Genomic DNA, 11,384 nt, shown 5'->3' on the forward strand with positions numbered 1-11,384 from the left:
GCTACTTGGGGAGGTTGAGGTGAGAAGATCACTTGAGCTCAGGAGCTTGAGGTGGCAGTGAGTCATGATTATACCACTGCATTCTAGCCTGGGCAACAGAGCAAGACCCCATCCCTTAAAAAAATACCTACCCTCTGTACTTCATAGTACCCGGGCATTTTGAACAGTTCTTCCTTCACCTGAGGTCATTATTTGAGAGTGCAATTTTAGAGATTACAATGCTCTCATTACGTGGATTGTCTCATTTAATCTTCCCAACAATCCAGGAAGGGGAGTCTCAGATTGTCCTTGATTTCCGGTTAAAAACCTTAGACCCAGAGGTGACCTTGTGAAGGTCACCAAGTTTCAGAGTTCTAGGAAACCGTGCAAGGTTGCTGAACTTGAACTTGATTCTTCTGCTCTCATGTCAATACGTGACTTAGTTAATACCTGGACGGGAATCATCACTAAAGTGAGAGAGCACATGGCATGGGGGATGAATCCTGTGCCCACGTGGCCCCTTTCACCTGCCCCGTCCTCAGGCCTCTCACCTGGGGTACCCCTCACACACATGGCAATTGCCTGAACCCATGGACATTTCAGTTTGTAACGATCCTCCTAAGATTGCCTACTTTCACCTATCCACATTTGAACTACACTTATTTAGTGGAAAAAAAGAAATGAAGCCAGTGCTGAGAATAATCAAACTCCAGAAATAGTAGAATGCTGTATAATTTGTCTTACGTGACACCAGATCTTTCAAGGAACTGCAAGCTCAAGTGCACAGTTAAGCCAGATCAAGATCTACCCTTGTATTTCAGAGCCTTCCCTTGGCGAGGTCAAGGATATCTGCTGTGAGCTTGGGCTGGCTGAACCAAAGGGCAACTGAGGCAGCCAACAAGCCCCAGCCAACTGCTCCCCTCCCCACCCCCCTTCTTCCTGGTCCCTTCAGCTAGAATCTGCCATTTTCTGTCAGGGCTGTGCATTTCTTCCAGTCACCATGACTTCCTAAGACAGCCAAAAGCATTTCCTGTGAGCAGAGCCCGACGGCTGGCTTTGCACATTTCAGATGGCCACATATTTCATAGAATACAAGGGGAAGATAACACTGGACACACAGAACTTTCCAACTGCTTGAGAAAATTTGGTGCCTGGTGACAGACTAAGTATACAACCAGACAACAGCCAGGCCATATCAAAAGGTGGAACTCTGATCCACAAGGTGCAGCAACTTTCCCAGAAAACAATACCCCTACCTACAAAAAGCAACCCCGGAAGCTGGCCTGCTCTAAGTCAGACCTGCTGGAAGCCAAATTGCTGTCTAGTAACTCTCCAGGAAGTTAAATAATAACTTCTGTAACAATTGGCCCAAAATGTTCAGGATTGGATTAATAACTGATGGCTTCCCTAATTTTTGTCCCCAATTCCAACTTAGAACCCACCAGAGAAAGCCAAATATGCTCCTGCAACCAAGCACACAGGATGTTCGCTTCTAGTGAGCCGCCTCCAGCTTCCCCTCATCAATAACCTCCAATCAGGGCACATCTGAAGACTTCACCTTTTTCCACTATAAAGCTTTCCCACTCGTCTGCCCACCTTTGAGTCTCTGCCAAATTGCAGGCGATGGTATCTGACTCCCTTGCTGTAGCAAGCTCTGCATAACAGCTTTTGCTTATTCTCATTGGGTAGGTCAAGACATTGCTTTTCACACCGGATGGGCATTATCTTTGAAAACATCTTTATTGGGTTTCTTGTCTCCCTCCTCCAGTCACTGATCTAAATCATAGACTTTTTTAGAAAGAGGGAAAATAGTAAAGAAAGAAAGCAACTGAGGTGATGCTCCCAGCCACTGTCTGTATCCTGAATTTTGTTTTTCTGCCATATGTCAAGTGGCCTCTCCTGGACCATCGTCACTGCTTCTTCTGCTTCCCTGCAGCTGCAGACACAGGAGAGTTCTATATGTCTAGCCTTGAGCCCCCACCCACCCCAGTACAGGGCCAGCCCCTGCTGCTCTGAATCAGTGTTTTCAGCGACCACTTAAAACACAGTGAGTGCCGACGCCTCTGTGATCTGAACTGCTCTTTCCAGTTCCATATAAAGTTAAGAACCCATTTGAGAATGTTTAATCATTCAATAGTTTTTCTTGGTATATAATAAAAAAGTGATTTAAATACAATCTATTTTATTTTAGATTATACATTGGGGTTATTTTACAAAGTTACCTTTAAATACTATTGTAAATAAAATGAATAACAAGCAAAATTCTTACTCTTCCTTGTTTGACAACTGACATGGTCCATTTAATTTCCTTTAAATTAATTATGCAAGAAAAGGATATTTTCTCAAGAAAATTTAAGATGATATATATTTATTGGTTGGGTGCCAAATATTCATTCAGAAGATGGAAATTTAAATCCTTGTTTCTAAATTTAAGGAAAAAACTACTTTCATTACTTGATGTGTGAAATTCACTCATTTTGTGTTTATCTAGAAAATCTAGTTTATTGTTTAAATGTTCTTATTTTCCCCAAAATCATCAGTTGGGAGAGAAGATTTCAAGCTGCCATTCAAATACAATTGTGTGCAATGAATATATTTTGGGTATAGATAGCTTTTATTCTCTACAAATGAAATGCCAAATTGGATAGAACCATCCTTTTTTTTTTTTTTTTTTTTTTTAAGGCTTTTGGAGTATCAAAGACATCCTCTTATGTTATTTTAAAATAAAAAATTTTTTGAGCTGTTTGCTTCTTGGAAACAGATAACAAGGGGGCAGGTGAGATTAAAAAAAAAAAAAAGTATCCAAACTGAGGTGAGACCCAAAGATGGCCAATCTAATAACGAGGCAGAGGTCTCTGCCTGTCCTGGGAAGGCTCCCTCGTTGGCCAGAGGAGCCCCCTTGTTGGGCTGCCAACTGGTTCCTATAAATTCTAAGGCAATTAGAATCATGTGGTGGCTCTAACAGGAATGAGACAGCTGCCCAGGCATTAGAAGAAAACCACACCCAATGGCTCAAGCCAGCAGCAAGAGATAAAAATTTAGAGGCATCTCCCCTGACTAGCAGACTGGGCTCCCTGTTTCCCCTCTGCTTCCTTTAAACAGACCATTCACACATTTGCCTGAAAACTTACAGTGACCCAGACCCTACTCCCTATACACACTGCCAGTTGTCGTGTGTCTTGTTTCTCTCTCTCTGCATGACGCTTCATTCCTATCTGGAGTGGCCCAGGGACAAAGGACTGCCCTCCCGTCTCTCTGTGCCCTCCCTGCCCAGGATCCATAAATTACACTTTTTGAATTTGTTCCCTACTGTGGTGTATATTGCATTTGCATCTTCCATCTGAAGAACCAGGGATGCCCCAGGCCAGGTTTTACCTGGGACGCCCAAGAGAGCACAAGGTTGGGCTCCCAGCACCAGAGCAATGGCAGGTGGGCATAAACTGAACACAGGAAAGGCAAGAGCCACAAAGACATATAAACAAGTTTCCCAGGCAAGGAGCCCCTGGTCACAGGTCAGACAACTAGGCATTGCACCTTCCAGATAAAAGAAGCATCCTATGAAAGGCACGCAGTAAATACCTTGTCCATCTCCCCTTCATTTCTCCTTAGGGCAGGTTGCTAGCTGCTCTGGGACTGGAACCTCAGTTTAGCTAGGGGCTCTCAGAACAGACAGCTAGACGAATTAAACAAGGAAGCCTCTCAGCCTCAGGCACATGTTCTAGGACAAGGAGAAGGCCAGGGGAGAGTAAGATCAGCGATCCTACAAGACGTGCTTCCAGGCCAAGGCCAGGCTGCAGTTGCAGGTACTTACCCTGCACATTGGTGCACATTGGGCCTGGAGCTTCACATGGGTGTGCAAAGATGTGACTCAAAAGTCCATCTGCCAGAAGTGAGCAGGGCAGGCCAGCTCTCCTCTCACTGGTACAGCGGTTCTGGCCCTCACAGAACATTAAAACCACCTAGAAACTGTTTATGAAGGTTCCCATATTCAGGAACAATGCCTAGAGATTCTGACGGAAGGAATTTGGTGCTGCCTGTGTACCAGTATTTTTAAATTTCCCCAGATGATCCTAACATGCAGTCTGAGTAAAAAACACAAGTTTGACAGCTACACAAATTTAGAGCTTCTCTAAAACACACAGGGTATAATACCGGGGCCATACACTGGAAGTCCTTCTGTCGGGAATGCAGAGAAAAAAGAAAAAGACGGCCAACATCTACCATTTTAAAGGGATTCCAGTAAGCATATTATAAAATGCAGGGCTGCCTCTGGCATCTGGAAGCAGCTTGGGTGCCCTGGATATAATTCTCTTTTAAAAGTTTTTTCACAGCTTTTACAGACTACTTAAGACTGGCCTTCATCTTGCGCCAAAAAAGCAGGGCTGTGTTTGTTTAACTTCAAGATTTCCAGGTCCAGTTGATTAAAAAAGGTGAGTGAGAAGCCTGCCAACACACAGTGGGGCTGTCACCCAGGCAGCTGCTGCTGCTGGCTTCCAGCATCCAGAAGCTGGAACATCAGCCAGCTCCAATCACCTGGCAGAGGATGGATCCGATGAGCAGGAGGACTGGCGCTTAAAACCAGACATACCCACTGGAGTCAGGGCAGGCGATGAAAAGCCTGACAAGTGAAGGAGGTATGAAAACAACAGATTCTAGGGATCAGCAACCAACCAATGAGGGTTCATTTTTTGAAAAACAAATACTTCTACTGGCTGTCTTTTCAGTGCCAGGCATTAAACAAAGTGGAAGAAAAAAATTTCAGGGTGACTCAACAGATGGACCAGATCAATAATAAGGGGTAATTCAAGCAGGACAAGCCTGGAGCGGGAAGTGCGTGCAGGATGCCAACATCAGAGCAGCCAGGCATCAGAGAGCCAGAGAGCCAGCCTTGACTACTCGCCGGGCCTCAGGGGCTGAGCCTTCGTCCCAGGGCAAGGGAGTGGCCGGGGCTTGGCTGGCCCCCTTCCAGATGAGGACTGCGATACTCGCCAGGTCAATGAGCACCGATAGAGGTAGGGCCCAACATAGGAGTGTGTCTCAGAACGGTGCAGACCCACAGTCCAACACACAGGAAGGATGCTTGTTGCTAAGTCTTAGACATGGGAACTGGAGGAGGGTTGAGGGCCCCCAGCAGTGGGAAGGCAGGCATGGCATGCGGATGGTGGATGCGGACTCAAGACACCAACTCTCATCGCTCCAGGTCGGTGGTTTGGAAAGTCCCAGCCCATTCTAGAGAAGGAAACAGGCCCAGGTTTCTGATGGGGATGGGTAGTAGCCACAGAGCACAAGTCAGCCCCACCCACCACACACTTGCTGTAGTGCCACACTCTGGGTCCTAGAGGGCACCAATGCTTTCCCTTCGCTCTGCCCCAGGGCCAAAGCCATGAAGTCCTGGGCAGAGGGCGGGAGCGTTCAGTGAGAGCAGCACAGAGGTTAAGGAGCTGCTCTTTTTTGAGATCTTCACTCTCACTTCCTTTCCAGGCAGTCAGCTGAGCAAGGTGGGTCTGGGGCTTCCTCTTGGGAGAAGAGGCCTTTCACCCTTGAACCCTGCAGGACCTCAGTTTGTCCCAGGGCAAACCTCCTACAGTGGGCAGTTAGGTCAGACCTGCTCCAGGCCTCGGAAGACTCTCTTCTCCTTGGCTTCTCTTACTGCACTGGATCCAGCCAGGACATTGATCAGACCTCCAGGGCCCAGGTTAAAAATATGTGGCCCAGCTCCGGGAGAGAAGCCAGCAGGTCTCCCAGGCTCTTGAACTCAGAGCTGAAAACCAAACAAAAAAATGAATCCTCCCCATTGACAAGGGGCCCAGCCTAGTTGGCCAGGCAGGAGAGTGCACAAGCACTGAGGCCAAAGCTGCCTTATAATAAGAGGTACGCTGGCCGGGAACCCGCAGCACTGAGTGTCACCTGGTCAGAGAGTCACCTGCTGGCTGGGTCTCCCTCAACTCAGATGCATGGCTAACAATCACTAGCTAAGCATGTATTCACTCTTGGAAAGAGATGTCACATTTGTATATTTATTATCTCATGTATTCATATGCTGATGTGCCACATGATTCTAATTCACTACCTCACTTAATTCTTACAACAACCTAATGTGACAGGCAATATTACTATTAGCTCCATTTTACAGATGAAGAAACAAGACCTGAAAGGGTTAAATAACTTGCTCAAGACCATTCAGCCAAGTCATGGTAAAGCTGCACATGGACACACGCGTCTCAGATTCCAAAGCCCAAGTTTCTCTCTACTAACTGTATGGCCCCTGCACTCAAAAACCGAGAAATCTGTCTGCCCGGGTGAGTTTCTCACTCTAAGTCAGTATGCATAGAGCTCAGGGCTGTACTTTCCTTCTCTAGTGATATGGTTTGGATCTGTGTCCCATCCAAGTCTCACGTTGAAATGTAATCCTCAGTGCTGGAGGTGGGACCCGATGGAAGGTGATTGGATCATAGGGGCGGTTTCTCATTAATGATTTAGCCCCATCCCTCTTGGTGATGTGGTTGCGATAGTGAGTTATCGCAAGGTCTGGCTATTTAGAAGTGTGTGACCCCTCCCCCACCCCCTCCTCCTGCTCTGGCTATGTGAAGTGCTGGTTTCCCCTTCACCTTCTGCCATGATTGCAAGTTTCCCGAGGCCTCTCCAGAAGCCAAGCAGATGCTGCCATGCTTCCTGTACAATCTGCAGAATCATGAGCCAATTAAACCTCCTTTCTTTATAAATGACCCAGTCTCAGGTATTTCTTTACAGCAGTGTGAGAACTGACTGATATCTAGGAAGGACAGTAACAACAGAATCCACTTTTGCTATCGGCTTTAAACCAAACTATTCTCTGCTGAACAGGAAAATTGAAGCAGAAATAGAGAATGGAAAGAAAAGAGGTGACTAAAACACATTTAAGGTGTGTACAGGTCAGTGAAAAGGGAGAGAAACAATGGGCTTTCTAAATTACTTTTGTTAATGTGTATTACACCACACTCAACTGGATACATCAATATCATCATGGTTCTTCTAAAAATCAATAATTACCTATCTGTAGTAGATTTCCTATACTAGCCTACTTTTCTTCCTTTTTTCATTTCTAACATCTTAGTTAATTCTATGACTTCCGAGGTCTTACCACATCCACCCCTCTGTGTACAACATGGCTGGATCACGCTTCCTGAAGTCTGGTTTTAGTCATTCAGTACTCCTCTAAAACATTGTAATGGCTCCCTAAAATGCTCTTATCCTTAGCCTACAATTCAGAGCTCTGTGTATCCTGGTCCTAACCAACTTTGAAGAGCTACCACAATACTAATCCTATACCTGGGCCAATCTAGACTGCTCTTCCTTCTGAAGAAATAGTTGTGCTTTTCCTCCATACTCAGCCCAGGCATATCTAGCTCTACTCCACTGTGGCCAATGGGACAACACAGCTACCAAAAAAGAAGAGACATTGAGCCAGGATGCCTATAATCCCAGTGACTCCAGAGGCTAAGGCGGAAGGATGGCTTGAGTCCAGGAATTCAAGGCTGCAGTGAACTATGATCTCACCTCTGCACTCCAGCCTGGGTAACAAAGCAAGACGTCTCAAAAAAAAAAAAAAAAGGAAGGGGGATCTTGTCCTGTTCTCTGCTGCATCCTCAGTGCCTAGAACCAGATCTGGCACTTCGTAGATGCTCAATTATATTTTTCTTTTCAGTAAATGAATGGAACAGGCCATTTCCTCTGACTGAAAAGCTTTCTGTCCAGCTCTTCAGTTCTCAAAATCCTTCTGTCTCAGTAAGCACTGTGTCACTTTTTAGAGCACGGCACTGAAACTCTTTGACACACCTCTCACTGAGACTTGTCATAATGGCCCTTCCCTTGAATCAGCGCACCAGGAGTGCTGGACCAATAAAACACAATGGAAGTAACACTGCAGTGGTTATAAAAATATGCCCACCAAATTCTTTAATACTCCTCCTTTGGGGCAAAACCTGTTTCCTTCCCCTTCCCTGTGGGCTGAACTTAGTGACTTGCTTCTATTCACTAAGCAGAAGTGATGCTGTGTGACTTTGAAGGCTAAATCCTAACAAGGCACTGTGGTTTCTGTCTTATTTGCTCTCTCTCCCTCAGATCACTGGCTCTAAGGAAATCAGCTGCTATGTTGCAAGAGGTCCTATGGCACAGCTCTTGTGGCAAGGAACTGAAGCCGTCTGTTAACAACACATGCATGAGCTTGGAAGCAGATCTTTCAGCCCCAGCCAAGCCTTTAGATGACTGCAGCTCCAAAGTGTGTCTTAATAGCAACCTTACGAGACCCTGAGTCTGAGCCACCTAGCTAATTCACTCTGGACTCCTGTCTCTCAGAGACTGTGAGAGATAAAGGTTTGTTGTTTCAGGCTATGAAGCCTGGGGAGCCACTTACTACACATTAATAGAGATGCATGCCAGTTTCTGAATTCAGACCTTAAGAATAAGAAATTTCCATTTCCTTTCTCTTGGGACACTCGCTCTTGGAACCCAGCAGCCATGTTGTAAGGAAGCCAAGCTGCCTATAGAGAGGCCCACAGAGAGAGCACTCAACAGTCAGACCATATGTATGCACCATATTTGGTGTGGATTCTCCCACCAAATATGGGAGCCACCCCAGTTGAGCCACCCCAGCTGTCCCTGCCAAGCCCTGCCCAAATTGTATTTCCATGGGCAAAATAAATAACTGGTAATATTTTAAGTCACAATGTCTTGAGATGGTTTATTATGCAGCAGTAGATAATTAAAACAGATTTTGGTATCTGGATATGGAATGCTGTTGTAACAAAATCCTAAAATCAAGGCATTGGTTTTGAAGCCTCATGGGCCTCAGTGAAGGATGAAAAAAAGTAAGAAAAATGTATCAGAAGCTAGAAAAAAAAAAAATCCTTGTAGTGGCAAAAAAGTCATTGAGTTACCAACTGAAGCAATATAAAAAAGAGTCCTTAATAATTGTAATTATATATCCAAGGAGATTTCCAGGCAGAATACAGAAGTGCCCACTGATCTCCTGTCACTGCCTGTGATGAAATGCAAGAGAAGAGAGATGAATTAAAGAATAAGCTGTTACATGTAAAGGAGCTAGATCTGACCAGGTTTGAAAATGAAACTAATTTCTTATTCCTGTTCTCTGCAAATGGCAAATAATTCTCAAATTAAGAAAGGGCCTCAGGCCATAGATCAAAATCAGGATGGATGTATTAGTCCTTTCTCACACTACTATAAAGATACCACCTGAGATTGGGTAATTTATAAAGAAAATAGGTTTAGTTGACTCACAGTTCTGCATGGCTAGGGAGGCCTCAGGAAACTTACAATCATGGCAGAAGGCAAGGGGAAAGCAAGGCACCTTCTTCACGAGGTGGCAAGAAGAATGAATGCAGGAAGAACTACCAAACACTTGTTAAGCCATCAGATCTCACTCACTATCATGAGAACAGCATGGGGGAAACCACCCTCATGATCCAAACACCTCCCACCAGGTCCCTCCCTTGAATGTGGGGATTATAATTTGAGATGAGATTTGGGTGGGAACACAGAGCCAAACCATATCAATTGGTCTATAAATCTAAGAGAGCGAATCATAGAAACCTGAAGACAGACAAAAGATCCCCTAAGAATCTTAACGACATCCCTTAAGATCCCCTCCATTCAATAGGGGTTTTAAGAGTCTTACCTAATGGAGTGAAGGTTTGCCCATTCTGAAGATATTGAAATAGGAGGAAACAGAAATAGCATTATATGCAGGAGTTGCAAAAAAATGTCGACCACCTTATCACCAGTATCACCCATTGACTGAAAGGCCCGTCCACCAAAGAGCATACAGAGCAATCAGAAAATAGTGAGGTCAAAAGGTCAGTTACCAGGAGGGTTAATTCAGGTCATCGTTCAGCAGATCAGGCCTTACCAATTTTCTCAGCTGACCAAAGAGCTAAAACAGGAAACCTGCCCCATATGCACTATGCCATCTTAGGCATTTTCCCTGGAGTCTGAAGAGAGATTGTTCACATTGGAGTGAGGCTATCTCTGCTGCCTGAATTATACATTTCTTCCCTCGGGCTTAATACAGACTCATCCACCTGTATTCCTGGGAAAGATATATTGATTAAGAAAGGCAAAAACCCTAACTCAGAAGCAAGACTGTGTTCAATCTTCTTTTTTTTTCTCTTAGCAAATGGGCTCATAATTTCAAGTAAATGGCATGTGAAGCTGTTAAGAGCCAAGCCCCACATTCGCACTGCCATGTTCTACTGGTTGTAAATAATACGCGTGACTGCACCAGGGACCAAATTGCTCATTAGCTGCCAACATTAGTTGTTTAATGATCTGAGGAGCAGAAGCTGCCAATTATTGTATTCCTCCTTAAAATACCATTTAAAACCCACACATGTAATTATTATACCTTTTCGTTAAATTTTTATGATTCTTTTGAAGCTGATGAGCTGTGGGTCCATTCAACCTACAAAACTCAGAGAACTTTTTGAAGCTGTCATTATGTAACTGGGTTAAAAATCCGTATATAATACACCAAGAGAGGGTCTGGACTTTAGCCCCAGATCAGCCACTGCTGAGCTAATTGAGTGACCTTAACCAAAGGACACATCCCGCGGCCTCAACCTCCCCATCAGTCCATTTGGATCATGGTCTCTCTCCCATCTACCTAATACAGCAATTGTGAAAATAAAATAACAAATACAGAGGAGTGTTTGAAAGCACTAATCAAATGATAGGATAAGATACTGTTTTCAGAGACTCTTGTTTTCAAGCTACTAATTAATGGAAAAATCAATTCCTTAATAACTGCCAGACTAAGAGGGAGCATAATCCTTTGGGGATTCGCCAAGCTTCTGTGACTAGATTTTTAAACGGAGGACATCCATTTGTCTCATGCTACCATCCTTCCCCCACAGGAAGGGTCTGAGCACACCCAATAATCCTCATTCAGTATTTACAGATACACAATGCTACCTACACATCTACTAGAATCATATGGCACACAGAGTACATTCAGTTTCTCAACTCTTCAAGAAACAGGAACTGGAAGTCCCAAATACGGTACTCAGATAAACAACTTGTGCTATATTATTGAATACATTATTTCACATTAGTGAAACTCCCCAGAAAAGCTTTCAGATGTCTGAGAATGACATAATAACCGTGGAATGTTCATCGAGGGCAAAACACGGTGCGCTGGTGGCTGTCATTATTTTAGTTGGACGGCTTCAACATCTCCTACACTGCCAGTTACCTGATACGGCATGCATTTTGGCTTCAAGCAAGGCTGGTAGTTGCATTTCAATATCGTTAACCTTCTTCCTCAGGGTGCTGCAGAATTTCTCACTCATACACACCTAGGGGGAGAGAAATGGCCAGGGATCATCATTTATTCAGCTAAAAATCAGAAGGCA

General features: G+C 44.6%; 1 protein-coding gene across 2 annotated transcripts in view; it reads right to left on the reverse strand.

Moving 5' to 3' along the window:
* The window catches only part of DISC1 (DISC1 scaffold protein), a 406,407-nt gene that overhangs the window by 219,244 nt on the left and 175,779 nt on the right, over positions 1-11,384 (reverse strand). For both annotated transcript variants that reach the window (XM_023191797.3, XM_023191798.2), the window contains exon 8: positions 11,225-11,327. In XM_023191797.3, coding sequence (XP_023047565.2) covers positions 11,225-11,327 — 103 coding nt within the window. The remainder of the gene's footprint in view (positions 1-11,224; positions 11,328-11,384) is intronic.

The sequence above is a fragment of the Piliocolobus tephrosceles genome, chromosome 1 (assembly GCF_002776525.5).
Source record: "Piliocolobus tephrosceles isolate RC106 chromosome 1, ASM277652v3, whole genome shotgun sequence".
Classification (NCBI taxonomy): domain Eukaryota; kingdom Metazoa; phylum Chordata; class Mammalia; order Primates; family Cercopithecidae; genus Piliocolobus; species Piliocolobus tephrosceles.